The following is an 18399-nucleotide window of genomic DNA, read 5'->3' as shown; positions in this document are numbered from 1 at the left end:
AATCTAAGGCCATTCCAATAGTCCCCTGCTAAGTTTTCCTTGAGATTATGTCCTATGAAAGCCTTCTGAAAACGGACAGGAGATGGGCTCAAGAACTTTTCCTTTACATATAATGTATAAAAGCATCAGAACAGGTTCCTTCTTTCCCTGCACTGAAGGGTATATTTGGGGGAAGGAGGAAGGAAAAAAAAGGTAATGCATCATTTTCTCTTGTGTGCTCAGACTGTGTAAGACACAGCAGAGGAATTTCTGTGCTTTTCAGCTCAAAGAGAAGAAAGACAAACACACCTCTTCCCTCTCCACACGCATATCTAAGCTTCGAAAATTTCAAGAAAAAGATCAAATTCAAAGAAATTTCCCCAAACTCTCACACCTATTATTGCTACAACTTGAAAACCAAACCAGTGGAACATCCCAAGCATAATGACTAGCCTATCAAAATACAAGGAGGACAGTATGTTTCTTTTTGGGCTCCTCTTACCAAGGACTACAGCTTAAGACTGAGACACCCATCTAGCGAGGTACAGCCATGCAGAAAAATACATCACAGGTAACTGCAAACAAGAAGACATCTCCTAGCAACACTAGTACCAGCCCCTTCAGAAGACAAATGTGAGAAATCAAGTGTTTAGTTAATCATTATTTTTATAACCAAAAACCTGTATTAGAGGGTTGCAGTTAGCTTGTCATAAAGAGGTTACACTATTTCAGTGAAGACAATGCCAGCACATGATAAAACTGTACTTTAGAAACCTACAGGGTGCTATTTACCAAAGATAAATTGCTGGGTTTGAATAGTTCGTATGTGGCACATTACAAGTTAGCAATTTTGGCTTGTTCTTGGAATGAATGAGGATCATCCTTAAGGCTACTGTCTCATTGTAAGGAGAGAGAAACACACACCCTTGGTGTAACCCAAACACCTCTCTCATGTTTTGACAAGAGTGTAAATAGTGCCCAGAACTGTCAATTGTCAAAACACATGAATCAAGCATGTGATTCTGAAAATGCACAAACTGGCTTGAGTCACTATAACTAAAGGATTGGGGCTACATCCTACCAAGAAGGAAAAAGTCTTCAGAGAACAGGAAGCTCAGAGCATAAAGGAAAGACTAAAGACATTCCCTCACACTTCTTCATGCCAAACAGAACTGTGACAGGCTAACTCAAATGTCAGAAGAGTTTTTGAGCTAACTGGCTATTTAAAATACCTCACAAAACCGGATTTATAAAATCTAAAACACCATTGGACTTTATGATCAGTTTAATACATTCCTAACTATGTGACATTCACAGTGACGTCTTTGGAGAGAGACGAAACACAACTACAGTGAATAAAACATGCTGGGGAAAGGGCTCTAGATAGACAGTGGCACTCTGAACTAAGAGGTCGTGAGTTCTCCTTTTCTTAAACTATTCCCTAGCAACCCTATTTATCCAAAACACACAAAAAGCTAATATTTACTTTTCTAATAAATACAGAACTGTATGTAAGTGGAGGTCCCTCAGAGTACCAACTTCACAGGGAGAGAGGCATATCTAAAAAACGAGCAGAAGGCTTACATCAAAGAGAACAGAAAAAAAAACCCAAAGCCCTTACTCAATTACTTCTACTTAACATCACTGTGTTTGGCGAGATAATTCCCTCAACTCAGTGCACAGGAATGCAGGACTGTGAAGTGGGTATAAACCACTTAATTTCTGATTGAGCAGAAGCCAAGGCCTTGGCTAGCAGTCAAGCACACACAGGAAAATTAAGTTTATGGATTTGGTGCAGCTGATCATCTTCTTTATGCTCATTTGCAAGTTCTATAATTGCATGAATGAAAGCTACTCTAGAAAATACCATAGCTAGCTGTAAAAAAGGCAATTAAGGTTTAGCCTTACAATAACCCATAAGAACTTATGAACAAAAATAATGGGAACTGAAACCCATGAAAAAAACACTGCTCAAGAAGAACACAAGGGAAAAAACACTTAATTTTTTAAAAAATTAGTAGTCTATAGAAAAGTTTGTGTAAACAGTATTTCAAATAAAAATAGAGAAAAAGATTCTGTAATTAGAGAACACTGCCTCCCTTTCCACTTCTTTTTCATCCATCTTGGCTTCAAGTAAGCTGTAACACCATCTGAAAAAGGAACAAATGTCATTCAGCTACTTAAAAAAAGGCCTACCATAACAAAAAACTTCATTGAGAATCCTAAAACAGAATATATCACCTCAAATCTCTTCATACAACAATTACGATGGTCAGCTATACAATAATATAGTACAACCAGAGAACTAGTGAATATCAAACACACCCCCCTTTTCTTAAGTTTTTCTTCTGCTTTCTTATCTTTGATGTCATGTTTATTATGCTACAACTCTATTTTACAAGCATTTTTCCCCAGTATCAAGTATACTACTAAAGACCAACTATCAATACTTTGTCATTTCAATCACAGAAATTAAGGTAAAAATAAAGTGTGTATTAAAAATAAGAAATAAACATCTTCAGCAATGCTCTTGTTCCCCAAAAGCCAAACAGGATATGGGCTCTTGCTGACTTTCAAGACAACCTTCTTCTTTAAGTCTCATATTTTATAGTCACTATTAGATCAAACAAATGTGGTATTTCCTTTACTTGAGGCTTTTCACCTTTCCCCTCATTTAGGTACTAAGATATGGTCATTACTTATTCCTTACTAGGAGGGAAGGTTTTGAGAGAGAAAAATCAACCTTTCTTACAGAAAAACGATACTCAGTGCATTGAACATTAACTATATTAAAAATTTTCTTGTGAGATAACCCACCAAACCTGTAAACATAAACATTGTATAGAAATACTGAGCCCCAATAGAGCAGTACAAGAACATCTCCCTTCACTGAACGTATTTCACTTTTACAGTCACTTTTGACTTTAATTAATTGCACGTTGCTCACGCCGGTCTCCATTTCCGGAAATAATGAACACGAGACACCCTGCCTGCTCTTTTTGCTACCACGGAGATTACAAAGCCCAAGGAAAACAGACGGGCCTTCGGAGGCTCCAAGAAACACCTCCCCGCCGGGATGGGTTTTCCCGGGCACGGCCGCGGCCGGCACCGCCCCGGAGAGCTCCCGGCTCCGCGGAGCCCTCCTCTCCCTGCCTATTCTACCCTCCTAGGACACCACCTTCCCTCCCTCTTCTTCTTCCCTGCCCCGAAGGACACGGGCTTCCCTCCCTGCTGCCCTCAGCCGCCGGGACGGCCGCATGGAGCGGCGGGCCTCACCCGCGGGCGGCAGCGGCCAGGCCCGGGGCAGAGAAAGTTTAGTCAGCAGGAGCACGAGGAGAGCACGGTGCTGGTGGAAGAGGAAAGACGGGCGGGAAAAGCTTGGAAAAGCCTCCCGCGGGCCCCCCCATGCCCCTCAGCCTCCTCCACCCGCGTACCCGTTCTGGCAGTGGCCGGGCTGAGGGCGGCTCATCCCGCCGGTGCCGCGATCTCTTTCCTTTCGCCGCTTGGCGCCACAGCGGAGGCGGGCGGGGAAAGGGGCGGCCCCGGCCCCGGCGGGAGGGCCCCGGTTTGGGGCCGCCCGCAGCGCCCGGGAGTTGGTCCTGCTGACCCGGGGGAGGTTATTGGCGCTCCTAGGCTGCTGCTAGAGCCTCCGCGACGTGTAAACGAGTTGCTTGAATATCTGTTTGTGTAGTTTTCATTTTTTCTGACAGATGCTGTTCCTAACGTTATGCTTTGACACAAGCATGAGGGTTTTCGCCCGGCTCACGCTCTTGAGGTAAATACTATTCATTAAAGCTTGACATTAACATATTAAGATGTCTAAAAATCGGGGGGTTTTTGTTGTTGTTGTCTGGATATGAAATTGATATGTAAAGTGAGTTATGGTTTATTAATACCTCCAGCTGCTGCCAGGTTTTAGAAGTCTCCCAGGATGCACAGGTAGCTGAACATGTACATTGTCCATTACAGTGCAAAATAAGCAGTATAATAATAAATATAAAATGTTGGTATGGTGTGTTTGTCTTGCTTCTGTGAGAGCTCCCTCCCTGGCTGACTGGCTGCCGCAGGGGCCTGCCTTTATGGAAGCACTCAAATGGGAGCACAGTACACATGTTTGCTCCGTGGGGCTGCAAGGCATCAAGTGAAAACTGCCCAAACCCAGCCGTACGTGACCAATTCGGTTCCCACTGGAGGCAGTGACAGGTGCAGCATACTCAGTGATGGACAAAAGGAAAACACTTGCCTTTGAGAGCATCCCCAAGAGGGCTTTGTGCGCACAAGCCATGGGTTCACGCTGCGTGTGAGCTGCACCATTGATATGAATGCGGTCAACAGATATGACTGAGAGAGTGGTTTCCTGCAGCCTGACCAAAAATCCTCCTCTTCATCCAGGAAGATGCTTCAGGTTGGAAACAGGACATATTTTGGAAACTGGGCATATAGCAGTCCTATCCTGGAAGCTGTCTTTATAGTTCTCCGTCACTGACCATATGCATAGCAAATTGAACGAGTGGGTACACCTTACTACACCAGCATGTGTGCAAGAAGACAGCTAAATCAAGGAACCTGCCATGCTCAGGGTTATTTTTGAAGCTATGCCAAAAAAGAGAGATCCTGCAGTGATCAAAAGAGAGGAACACACTGCTAATATGTTTTCATATTTATATTGCTGTATAAGCTAGCTGTCTTTTTCTTTTTTTGAAACAACTGACAAACCATCAAATATGAAAATGTTACTTAATTTCACAGATATTTCTATTCATTTGTAACCAAAAAACTTGGCAAAAGCAGCCTGTTATATTTCAACTGACAAGGTTTTCAGCCCTCAGAGTGGAAAACATACAGCTATTTCCATTTGCGAGACTTCTATTATCACAATTTCATATGGACAACACATGTTCATGTACGGTTTGTTAATGAATGAAAAGAAACTATTTAAATGCAAGAAAAAGAAAACAAATTTAATGAAAGTAGCATCATTCAGGAAAGCATAAGCCTGGAGGTAAAATGAAAGACCTGACTATGGCTGATTGTGAAGAGAGTTATGGAGCACTCATTTAATTAATCTGGAGGAAAAAAAAGCATAATTCAATTCCAAAAGTTTTCTACTCTCTGTATATCTGTTTCCGTGCTCTTGAAATATGAATTAAAATAGATAGTGCTGTAATTGCCCATGCCAAATTTGTTATTTTTCATAATTAGGATTCTGAGGACAGACCATAACAGCTACTAACCTTTAAAGTTTGGTGCTTTTGTGCTGATCATACATAGTGAATGATTTTCTGTTCTATGAGCACCGGGGTTCTTACAAACTACTCCCTTCCTCTGAACTTATCACATTTTCCAGCTAACACCTATAAACAAGCCAGAACCAAATTCAAAGTAATACAATTCCCATTTCTCAAAAAACAAACTAAGATTCTTGCTCCCTTCTGTTTCTCTCCCATTATACAAGAAAAAAATATACCTTGCAAAGTAACTACTTATATTACTAAGCAATGAGGTGTTTAGTTTCAGAGTGGAGTTTTCAACTTTCTATAAAATTACATAAGAATGATATATTTTTTGAAATGCAAAACTTGGATGTTTTCGTCATGCTTAGCAAATAAGCTTCCATAATAATTTGAAAGTACTGTTGGTGACCAGTCACTTGTGGTGTCTCCCAGGGATCAGTGTTGGGCCCAGTCCTGTTTAATGTCTTTACTGATGATCTGGATGAGGGGATTGAGTTCACCATCAGCAGCTCTGCAGATGACACCAAGTTGGGGGGGAGTGTCGCTCAGCTGGAAGGCAGGAGGGCTCTGCAGAGGGACCTGGACAGGCTGGAGAGATGGTCTGATTTCAACAGGATGAGGTTCAACAAGGCCAAGTGCTGGGTCCTGCACTTTGGTCACAACAACCCCCTGCAGCGCTACAGGCTGGGGACAGAGTGGCTGGAGAGCAGTCAGGCAGAGAGAGACCTGGGAGTTTGGACTGACCTGGGAGACCTGGGAATTTGGAAGCTGAGCCAGCAGTGTGCCCAGGTGGCCAAGAAGGCCAATGGCATCCTGGCCTGGATCAGGAACAGTGTGACCAGCAGGTCCAGGGAAGTGATTCTTCCCCTGTACTCAGTGTTGGTGAGGCCACACCTGGAATACTGTGTCGAGCTCTGGACCCCTCAGTTCAGGAAGGATATTGAGGTGCTGGAGCAGGTCCACAGAAGAGCAACAAGGCTGGTGAAGGGACTGGAGCACAAGTCCTGTGAGGAGAGGCTGAGGGAGCTGGGGTTGTTCAGGCTGGAGAAGAGGAGGCTGAGGAGAGACCTCATCACTCTCTATAACTCCCTGAAAGGATGTTGTAGCCAGATGAGGGTTGGTCTCTTTTCCCAGACAACCAGCAATAGGGCAAAAGGGCATGGTCTTAAGCTGTGACGGGGAGGTTTAGGTTGGATATTAGGAAGAAATTTTTTACGGAGAGCATAATCAGACATTGGAATGGGCTGCCCAGGGAGGTGGTGGATTCAATGTGTATGGAGGTGTTCAAGAAGAGACTGGATGAGGCACTTAGTGCCATGGTCTAGTAACCATGGCAGTGTTGGATCAAGGGTTGGACTTGATGATCTCGGAGGTCTTTTCCAATCCAGTTGATTCTATGATTCTATGTCAATCTAGTAAAATGACAAATTTTTATTTTTTTAAATTTTTTCAAACATTATTGACTCTTCTGTCTTGTTGTTCCTCAAAAACCTGGCTAACAATATTCAGTATTTCTTATAACACAACAGTGATATATGGCCTGAGGAGGAAAACTTGGTGGAATTTTAGTAGATTCCTCCCATAGGGTTGCTAAATGACACATCTTCCGGAAACCTTGCTACATTTTGATTTTTCCCTACGTTTTTTCAAAGAATTGTACTGCAGACTTCTCTTGTGGCCAAGTTGTGACTGTTCTTCTGACAATATGCTACGTACCTGGCATTACAGCCTCTTTCTTCAAGCACACTTGGGAAGTAGGTTACACCTGGATTAGGTAAGATTTCACCAGGATCCAGTGGTCTAAACACAGGGTTCTGCTGAGGGTAGGTAGTTTGACTTGCTACAGGTATGGGGCAGTCATGCTGCCTGGCAGGTTCCATAAGACTTCTCTGGCAGCTGCCTGCTTTGCAAAAGCAGCAGCTACTCTGGATCTGCTGTCTGAATCCTCCTCTCCATTAAGTCTGCAATCTGGAAGTTATTTTCACCCTTCATCAGTCTCAGAACCATTCAGATCTCTTTGACAGAACTAGAGGGCTCTTACTCAAAGCTCCTGTTAAGACAGACATGCACTCAAATAGACTGAATTTCTTTTAATTTTGTATCTAACACTCTCTTGTTCCACAGAAGGAGGATGTATGTCAAGAAGATTGGAATACTTCAGACAGTCTTTTATAAGTTATCTTTTTTGTGTCTCATTTCCTTACACGGTCCCAATCATGGATTTTCATGACCTTGCTGTATAGACATCAATAAACAATCTGAGCTGATTACAAATACTTCAGATGCTCTTATTAATGAAGAGTGATACAAATATGAAAGACATGCTAAATATATAACCATCTGTCAAGGTGTTTATATTTTTAGCTTCCTGCTTGTGAAACATTCTTATCTACCTTTTGTCAATTTTGATAAAAGCAAACTAAGTTGAGTTTCAGGAACCCCCAGGTTCCAGACCCTCTCTTCTCTTTCTTACTGCTTGCCAACAGGCTCTTTAACTTTGCTAGCAAGCAAGATCTCTCCCCAGATGTACCATATGTATAAGTCATGGCTCGGAGAGTAATGGTTGCTATTTGCCAGGATATGGAGCATGCAATTTGGTAGACCACGCTCAAAACTTAAGGGAAAAGTAAAAAGAAATTGCTAACAAGCTGTTTTCTTTTTCTGTAATAGAGTGAATTTTTCAGGAACTAATTACTAGGTTTGGAGAGAAATGCAGATAAATAAATATGACAATATGTCTTTGTATCTTAACATCTGGTTCTTACCTGTCTTTCAGATGAGTAACTGATCATTGACAAGATAATTTTCATAGTTAAAGAACATTATTTTTTAGGCAAGTCTTGTCTTCTAAATGTTTTTCCAAATAGGAATTTCTACCTGAATTAAACTTTCTCTTCTATACTTGCTTACAGACAAAAACCACATTAAATACAAATGCAGCTGCTGGTATATGCTGCAGTTCTCAATTTTTGTAGTTAATTTAATCAAGAATATGAAGTTATGGCTTCCTCACTGATCAAAAACCATTTGTTGCAATGTCAGGCTTTGTACTGTGAACAAAATACTATTTTGGAACCTCAGTGGTAGAAGACATTAAACAGGGTGAGCTGCAGCATCTTGTTAGTAAACCAGCCCCTTAACAGAACTGCAATAAACTGCTACATTTTCATATTGTAGCATTTTGTACAGGGGCCATAAGCATTCAGAATAGCTACAGGATTTTTAACTTTAGCATGTAACTCTTTATACTACATAATTTTGTAACTACTTATTGATAAAGATGGTAAGAAATGCAACTTATTACCAGCCTATGATGAAAAACAAATTGGTATCATGGTAAAGGGGCAGATAGAAGCCTGTTAAAAATCTAGTATTTTCAAACTCAGCTACTAAAATTCAGAACATTGTAATTTGTGTTTAGATGCCTACCTTTTTGCAGATTTGTAAGCAATGAATGCCAGAAATTCTTGTGCATGATGAGTATCCCTGACAGAATCAAGGCAATACTAAGATATCTCTATGTTTTTCATGTCCTAATGGAAATCTTCTCTTTATTCTTAAATTTTGATGGCTTGTGTATTACCTTACCTTTCTATAGCATCTGTTCCTTGAAAACTAGAATCTAGTGCTAAATTTAAGTTTTCGTCCTTCCTGTCCAAGTGAGATACTATTTTGAGTATCACATTCTCAGTCTTCTAGACTCAAAATTCTGCAGTTTACTAACTCCCTAAATCCGGAATTTTTGCACTTTGTTCTGACTGGGGTCACAAATGAGTATATAAATAATACTCTTTAAACAGTCTTCTGGTCCATCTTTAGCACTACAGCTATTTTTCATCTCACCTAAAATTTTTATAGACATACGATGCTTTCCTAATTTTGACAGCTCTCTTTTTTATTCAGATTGACGGTTGTAGTTACAGGCAAATATTGTCTTTGCAGTACCCTGATCACATAGTTGTTTCTTTAGTATCAGTATATTCTCCAGCTAGATTTGTTCTTTCTGTATGTTATTTGCTGATGTTTCCTCTGTTTGTGTTTCTGTAATGTTTGTATCTAAGTCTCTGACCAGTCCTCTACTTTTGAAACTCCTTGTTCCATTCATACCTGCCCTTACATCCAAACTCTCTGTTTTACGTAAGCTAGTACAATTCTCATACTGAGAATTTTACATCTCACACAAAACACAGCACTGTACCAGCTACTAAGAAAAAACTTAACTTTATCCAAGCTGAAACCAGGATAACAGGACAAAAATGGGTGCTAGGAAAAAAGAAGATATTGCACGTGATATTTTTTCCTATCTCCATTTAAAACTGGAAATCCCAGATAATCTCGCGAAGTTGTCCTTTGGAAAGTAAACTGAAACACAAAGTCTCACACTGCAAATCCTCTGGCAATCATAGTGTTTTCTTCCAAAATATGAATTACCTTCTTTTCCCACCCATACTAGTCATGACCACAGATATTTCCTAATTAGAAGTGAGAAATTAATTGTCAGCTTTCAGTATAAAATTTCACTTTCTTGGCATACTGCTTCTGTAGTCAGCACCTGCCTACATACTTCACAGCTTTCTATTTCTTCTGTTACCTTCCCCTTATTTTTCAAGGCTATTTTTAATATCTAAGAAGATTATTTTCTATTTCCATCCCTTCTGATTTGGTATGATTTTCCTATCATGATGAGGTAGCTTTTCACACTACATCCATGAACTTTCCTCAAGTCCCAAAATCTGTTGCAGTATGTTAGCTTGCAATAACTCCAACTGGACAATAACACTACCTGTAATCACTACATGAGACACATTCTGAAGACGGAAACCTTTACTCTTCCATACAAATAATATTGAATACACATATCCCTTCCCATCTGGGCAACTAGTTTGCTGTTAGTAGTCTTTCTATTTCTTCTCCCGATACAAATTCCATTTCTGTTTGTCTTCTATAACCTCAGTGAAATTTCTGTCCAAGTTTGTTCTTGTTCCTCTCAAATTCTTTTTCATTTATGATAAGCTTTAGATTTCCTCTGAAGAGAATTTTCCTTTTTTTATGTATAATTTCCTGCCATTTATCTTAACTGTATCTTTAGATTTCATTATTACAGTGTGATAATACTTAAATCTTCATATAAGAGCTGCTATGCAGAATCATTTTCTTACATCTTTATATGGGATTTAGCATGGAAGGTTTTAAGAAAATGTGCTAAATCCATTCTGTGATAAGAGATGAATAACCCTTTCAGCTAACCTGTGGATTCGGGCAGGGGGGAAAGACAATATCTCAGGATTCTCAAATACACTGCTTTAGCTAGCTAAATTAAACTAAGTTAAAAGAAATAAAAAGAACTTCTGCACTCACCCTGGGTTTGTCCTGTATCTCACCTCAGCATGATGAGATCCCTTTGACCTACTTGCCTTTCAAGTTTGCCAATATTCCCAATTCCCCAAATTAGCATCAAAGGCATTTCCCTTCCTCAGTAATAACTGCTCCATCCCTAAGATGGAGCTCACAGGAGAACTGTGAGACAGGAGGCACAATGCCTTCATTTTGTAACATCCTGAGTGTTAGCTTGGCATCAGGGCAGAGAGAGATCAGGTGCCGCTACCATTATCATATTATATGTGACTACTTTTCATCTCTTTTAAGTTCCAGCTGTTTCCTAAACTCACTGAACTAATTACAGAAGAGCAGCTAACAGCCACGCTGCTCTAACTTATCAATAATGAAAAGTGAGCTGGAGCTGTCAGGAAATACATTTGACATCCTAACTTGGAAGAACGGGAACTCTGTGCTCTCTCTGTAGATATGAGGGGAAATATAACCATTAGTAAACCTAATTTATTTCATAAGCTGAGTTGACAGCATGATTCCTTTTCAATATTTCCTGGCACTTTCCTATTATGAGATTCTGCTTTTAGTTGTCTACATCAGACAAAGATGATTTGTTCAGACTGAAATAACCCAAGCTGAGCACTTGCTTCTACCAAGATTATTTTTTTATCTTTCAGTTTGTATCCGTATTTTTTTTTATGCTCCTGTAACTTTAAAACCATTATAAATAAAAACATATTCACTTTAGGAAGGCATTGACTCAGATGGCAAAGATAGTATATGGTAAATGAGGAGCTTTGTGCTATAGAAAAGAGACAATTAGGTAAAGAAGGCAAAGATTGGGATGTGATTTTTGAAGCAGGAGTCATTAAGGAATTCAAAGATGTGTGAGCCATACATTGTGGAAAGGGGAGACAGCCATTAGTTAGATATATCCAATTCCTATTTCTCAGAATACAACAGAATGTATTTAGGGTTCAAAGTACTGAAGAAAGTCTGTCTTTTGAGACAAGTCTTCACAGAAACCTAGGGAGATAAAGAAATTAAATAACAGATGTTCTTTACTTTTGTCAAAACCGAGGAAGCAAAAGGAAAATGAAATACAGTATTCTTCATTTACAGGAAAGTAAACTAAAAAACTGCCTTCTACTTCTACAAAAAATTCAGTAAGTTCTACAGGGACAGTAACAAGGAGAACTCCGAATCTCTCTCCTGGTATACACGTCTTCTGGGGTGAGCATTTTTCCACAGAAGAAGAATGTCTTACAGAAGCAAAATAAGAAACAGACCAAAAGTCATAAGAATTTTATGGGCTTTGTGAAAACTGGCTACCCTTGTTAGTACAACTTTTTAGAATAAAAATGTTTCCATGCAGAGTCTGTTAAATTGACTTTAATGATCTTTCAAAGGATTAGAGAACAGAGGATTCTTGTTGGGAGATATTATATGGGTCAATTTATCTGTGCATTTTGTGTTAGAAAATTCTTCAATATTTTGAACAGCACTTCAGCTGATCTGTGGTATGAGAACCTGAAATTAGCTAGCACAGTGGAATCAATACTGAGCAATATTTTGTCTCTGAAAGAAATTCAGTCTGACAGAGAAGGGTAAGAGCAGTGTGAGGAAATGGAGACTACCTGAAAAGCCAGATACAGAAATTTCCTATAAAGCAGTACAAATTAGTTGATGTCACTAGAGCAAGAAAACCATAGTGACAGAATAAGATGTTATCCAGGTTCCAGAATCCTTTATTATCACCACCTTAGGTCACTAAGCTTCACAAGCTATATCCATCAAGTTTGATACCAGTATATATACTCACAGCTGAAGCTAGAAGGTGCAGTGCTTCAATGTACTAACAATTTACATTAAGACACCTGGGTTCAAAGTCAGTTTATGACAGAAACAAAATGAGTTTGTTGGTCTCAGCCTGCACTCTAGTGGACAATTGCACATAAACCCAGTCCTAAGGAGAGTCCCAAGAATTAGATCTGTTGGCCAAGACAAGGAGAAATTCATGTTCTCAGAACATTATTAAAAATAAAATATCTTTGCTATTCTGAAAATATCTGCTATTCTGAAACACTGCAAGATGACACATTTCCATCAGCATCTCTTAAATACTGTGTTCAGTATTCTTGTTACCAGGATTTGAAAGAATACGACAGAAGGTGAAACAGTGCAATGGAAGGCAGTAAAGGAAATTAAATGCTTCCATGTTAGGGGGAAAATGGAGATAAGATGACATCCTGCCATGGTAGACATATATCAAGTTTATGACTAGCTGAAATATATGTCTTTATTAACCTTCTTTCACTGTACAAGACACTGAAAAACAAAAAAATGACACACAAAATAATGATAAAAAGAAATAGTTTCTTGATACATAATTAACCTGTAAACTCATGTCTGAAAGACATCTTAGACACAAGAGCTAAATAGGACTTAAATAAAAGATTTTGCTGTTACATGAATAATAAGAATAGCAAGGGTTATTTTAGATAGTATTAAAATGTATGAGGGATATAAACTCTCATGATTCAAGTTATAAAACAAACGTAAATTACCTAAAGCATGGGAAGAAAATATACCCACAGATGTTTTATTTCATTAGGGCATCCCGTAGAATGTTTACACGTACTTCAGGGAGCAGGCAGTAGAATGCTGGAGCCTCAGATTTGTGTAGTCTGTGGTATTTCCTATGCTTCCAAGATAAATTCCTTAGTGATGCATTTGCAGAAATTAGCTGCAAAAAATTGTCCAGAACTCTGACCCCCTTGCTCTTTACATTGTTTAACCTTTTATTAGTCAAGAGAACAATATTTAAAATTGCAGTCACAATCATGTGCCAATTACAGAGGCAAAGTAAAAATTTTATTGAGTTATCCTGTCTTTTCAAAACAAAAATAATATTAGCTATCACTAACTTAAAAGTGACTCTTACATACTACATATATTATATTAACATATATATACACTCTATTAAAACAATTTTTTATGGTCCTCTGATCTGTCCTAGTCTAAGATGACCTTTCCATTGTTTTTCATCATGTCATCTACCTCACTCATTTTCAGGAATGTTTGAACCCTTCTACATTTTACAAGCCTACATTTCAAGATAATTTAAAATTCAATTTTTATGCAAATAAAGTTCACCTAATGAAGTGTCTACCATTTACCATGTTTAGAATGCTATATTTCTGGATTTTCTATAATTAAAAAAGCGGTCTCTTTTTTAGTCTTTTAATGACAGAGCAGCCTCTCTGACATTATTCTGATTCCAAATTTAGAGAATCAGAAATATTTGTAAAGAAATAATTTTGCCCTCAATTTTGCAAAGAAATGCAACTCCAGATATAGAGAATCACAGAATCTGCTGACTTGAAAGGGACCCACAAGGGTCCTCGAGTCCAACTCTCAGCCCTGCACAGGATCATCTGCAAGAGCCACAACATGTGCCTGAGAGCATTGTCCAAAAGCTTCTTGAACTCTGTCAGGCTTGGTGCTGTGACCACTTCCCTTATCCTTATCAAACATTAATTTCCACTGTCCCTTCGGTTACTTTTATACTGTTAGTTTATCAAAGCTCTTCTTTCCATGGTGCTTTCATAATTACCACTTCTGACTATTTTATTCCCAGTCTTCTGATAGTTGATGGTTTTCTTAAAGGTTGAACCAATAAATGTTAGTGTGAAAATGTGAATTATTATTTACAGAAAATCTTTTTTTTTAGATTTTGTAGATTAAAAGTGAATTTTAAGTACTTTTCAAAGTGAATCTGAAAGCCCCTAAAATATAAAGTCAAATCTTAATCTATTGGAAAAGGGACCTGACTCATAATTTCTGCTTATGCAAATACAACAATATGCTTCCCTGAGTAAATTCTTACTCCAAAACTATGTTTTTGCAGAATAGCTTGACAAGAATAATTTCCTTGTAGATTAAAAAAAAATTAGAAATATTAAATAGTCCCTAAATTTGTCAAGCATAACGCAGAGGAACAAAACAGCAAAGACTCATATAACTTCAAAAGAATTTGAATTATGCATTTAAATTCAGACTTGTGGCACGAACTAAGATAATTACCAGGAAAATAGTAGCTTTTGCAGTCAATAACAGCCATTGGATTGAGTTTGTCAGTTTTTCTGAGCTGACAAATTAAAGCTGATAGCTGCTGAAATGAGCTGCAGATTATATAAGAACTACTACGGTCCATAAGAGCTAATGCTTTTATTCTCAAAGCCTTAAGCTGTAAAAATATTAATAAAATCATTTATATTTCGCTAGTTGTAGTGCATCAGGTACCCAGTACAGAAAGGTTTCTTGATGGAGGTAGTCATTGTTTCCACTTGGCATCAAACACAGCTTTCTAAAAATGTTTTTCTGCTCTGTTCTCTTGATAATTCAACAGCAGTAGGACCAAGAAAACCTTGTCAGAAGTACTGACTGCTTGCACAGAATTTTTGTTGTACTCATGGCCACCCGCTGGCAAATACTAATGCACAGAACAAAAATAAGTAAGATAGCTATGGCTCAAAATGGATAGTGCTGGAAATGGGATATAGCAAGTGTACTGATAAAGGAGAAATCCCACTCATAATAGTGGTGCCTCACTGCTAGAGAACAAATAAATAAAGGCCAGTATTTATGCTATGCAAGATCTTAATCTTTATTTGTGATCTTACAAAAGAGCTTAAAATACTTTACTTTCTGCAGAGCAGAGATCTAAAGGACGAACATACTGTAACCATGACTATATATTCCAGGGATATAAACCACTGAATGACAGCTCAGGATCAGCCACAGCTGATCAAAGCCTCAGGAATTTTATCTCCCCAACTTCTGTGGGACCCCACTGTGACAAGCTTATCTCTTTGATCCTAAATTTAGAATATGCCAGAATGGGTTAATCCTACATGTTTATTTTCACATTTAACAATATTTTTTAAATTCAAAGAGTAGGCAGGACCCTAGCTTTCAATTTTCACTTTTCCATCACCTGGAAAGTGCCATGGCATAGAGAAAACTTTTGAATTTCACCTTTTGGCTGAAGTATTTTCAGCTTTTCTCCAGCTCTTCTGCAAAAGGTTTCTGAATTAGTTTGCAGAGAAATATGAGTACTAAAAAACCTTAGAACAAAAGTTCTTAAAAAGTACCATGAAAAGAAAGTGAGAAGAACCCCAGTCTGTTACTATTTTTACACCTGATTATTTTGAAAAGTCATTGATTTTTTAATGCTGTAATTGAACTGTCTTAGATGCGGTACAGATTTCCTAGACCAGACAGTCAGTTCCCCTGTACCCAAGGGTATAGTATAGACAAGCCCTCAGCAATGGATCTTCTTATGAGCCTGACTGGCATCTGAGTTAGCCAAGGCATGCAAGGTCTCTTATGTGAAGATGATGAGAGGAGAACCCTACACCTTCCTTCTGCTCAATCTCTTAATCATTCACTGCAATCTTCACAACTGACTTCTGCATAGAGGCCTCGGGACTGAGCCACTCCCTTTAGTCCTGCTGACCCTGTGTGTGCCAGACTCGTGACACAGCTGGGTCACTGAAGAGATATCACGAAGAGTTGTCCCTGGTGCTTCAGCAGGGACGCCTGAGGCATACACATAGCTGTAGCCTTCCTGTGCAGAGCATCACTCTGATTACCATTGTCATTCCAGATACGATTTCAGTAGGAGTGTCACAAAAATATTAATGGGGACAACTGTTCACTGAAACCAACAGTGCTATGAGGGAGAGGAGCACAGGCAACTCCATGAATTAATTATCCACTGGACTAGGGGGGAAAAAAACAAGGGCAGGTAAGTACACAGAAAGTCCTAGAACAGCACATGCACATTATTCCCCCATATCTCCCCATATTTTTATTTCTCTATTGTCTACAGACCCAGCTCTGAGGAAGGGAACCCTGCCAGGAATCTCCTTCAACAACATCTAGATAAGATCACAGTCAAAGAACAGCAAGAGACTTACATCCAGGCACTTCTTCTCCACAGCTTTGTTTTAATTCAAAAAAGAGTAATGAAGTAAGAAAGACATATTTTGTTACAAGAAAGTGAAGGGCAGCTCAGAGTCTCAATTCTGTACAGGCACCAAAGAACCTATTTATGAATATTGTAGTAGGAATACATACTTTGTCTTAAGAAAGACTTCAGAAAGGGCAAAAGGAAGCTGGTGTAACTAACTGGCAGGGTAAGTAAGGTTGTTACAAGCAAAAAGCCATCTTTGAAAATGCTGAAGTTATGTTCCAATGACACAAGAAGAAAGAGGTACAAACCCTGTGAGGTTAAATGTGAAAACATGATAAGGCAGACCAAAAAAGCATCTGAATAATCACTAACAAAGGAATAAAAACTAATAATCCTTTTTGCTACAAAACACACCAGAGGCAGGAATTTTGCTAGAATCTGTATGGCAAGTTCATTTTCAGGTCATGAAAGAGTACTCAGAGAAACAAGGTCATTGCAGAGAAGCTAAGTGAACCCTTTGCATTGGTGTTCGCTGTGGAAGGAACTGGAAAGATTCCAAAACTGGAACCCTTCTTGGTGGGGGACTTGTCTGAAGAGCAGTCTGAAATTGAAATTACTGTAGAAGAGATTATGGAATAAATAGATAAAGTGAAAATCACCAGGACTGTATAGTATTCACTCCAAATTTCTAAAGGAACTCAAGGACAAAAGAGCTGAATTACTCACTGCAGGGTGTAACCTATTGCTTAAAATTGCCTTGCTTCTGGAAGGCGGCAGATGTGACATCAATTCTTTAGAAAGGTTCCAGGGAAAATCTGGGAAATAGTAGGAATCTAAGTGTGATGTGTATTGGGCAAATTACTAGAAACTGTGATAAAAAACAAAATTAGGGGACATCTGGGTAGGTCTGATTTATTTGGGAAGAGTTAGCATTCTGTTGAGGAAAATACTGCTTTACAATTCTGATAAAAGTTTTTCAAAGAAGCTGTAAAGGGTGTGGCTAATGTGGAGATGATGATGATGGTCAATACACCCTACTTTGATTTCCAAAAGACTTGAGTTCAGATTAGAATTAGGATTTGCTAAATGCATATGTCTACAGATATGGTAAGACTAAAAGTAGAAAAAAAGACCACCAAGGCAGGACTTCAGGGGTGGCTTACAGGCAGCACATTATGTGAGGGCATCATAAGCACGTTCATCCTGGTCTGACATAAGCCTTGGGGCATGACTAAGGAAAAGTTGTTCCAAAGGGTGTGACTCTTGTTCCCAAATGGAGGATAAGGCCCAGAAAAGCAAAGACCTTGTACCAGTAAAGTGAGACACTATTAACTGTATTGTTTTTTCAGTGCATTCAGAGGTAGCTCTGTAAATAGGATTTTGCCAATACAAGTAAAAGGCCAGAAACTCTGTTGTGACCTGACAGTGCAGGGTCTCAGGAGCTGTCTGGACTTGTCTTGACATGACGTCATTTTAATTTTTTTGGGTTTTGTGTGTGTGTTCTATGAAAATCATCTAGTGAACAAGTGGGTAACTAGGTTGAGCGTGGTCTGTGTACACTTTATATGGTAAAAACCTAACTACCCTGTTGTATCAGTGGCTTTTTATGTTGAAAGGGGCTGTAGGAGGCTGTGGGCCAAATTTCAGACTTCAGCAATGAGAAGGATGCCAACTATAGTAAGAAAACCCACGCAGATCCCAAATCAGAGGGGAAAGAGACTCCTACTGTGAACATTAAACTTTTTCCATCAAAGGAAACAGGAGGCCAATGACTCATAACACCTCCATTTCTGACGCACTCTTTTTATGGAAGATGGAAGTTGTCGACCTTAGCACCCAGTGGGACATACAGCAGGTGAGCATAGCAGCAGAGAA

General features: G+C 39.0%; 1 protein-coding gene and 1 long non-coding RNA gene across 5 annotated transcripts in view; one reads left to right on the top strand and one right to left on the bottom strand.

The window, feature by feature from the left end:
• Positions 1-3543, bottom strand: part of DCTD (dCMP deaminase) — a 19395-nt gene extending 15852 nt beyond the window's left edge. Inside the window, exons 1-2 of one of the 4 annotated variants that reach the window (XM_032686589.1) lie at positions 3414-3543; positions 2079-2129 (exon numbers count right to left, since the gene is read on the bottom strand). In XM_032686589.1, coding sequence (XP_032542480.1) covers positions 2079-2129; positions 3414-3448 — 86 coding nt within the window. In that variant the 5' untranslated portion in view covers positions 3449-3543. Of the gene's footprint in view, positions 1-2078; positions 2130-2969; positions 3050-3255; positions 3276-3413 lie in introns of those variants that run through there. The other 3 variants (XM_032686591.1, XM_032686592.1, XM_032686590.1) reach the window with 3 other exon arrangements.
• LOC116786195 lies at positions 3523-18399 on the top strand. The gene is made up of 3 exons (XR_004356856.1): positions 3523-3754; positions 16216-16356; positions 16441-18399. It is a non-coding gene; the product is annotated as an uncharacterized LOC116786195 (long non-coding RNA).

Source organism: Chiroxiphia lanceolata, chromosome 4 (genome assembly GCF_009829145.1).
Source record: "Chiroxiphia lanceolata isolate bChiLan1 chromosome 4, bChiLan1.pri, whole genome shotgun sequence".
NCBI lineage: Eukaryota > Metazoa > Chordata > Aves > Passeriformes > Pipridae > Chiroxiphia > Chiroxiphia lanceolata.
This window is presented reverse-complemented; position numbering and strand designations above follow the sequence as displayed.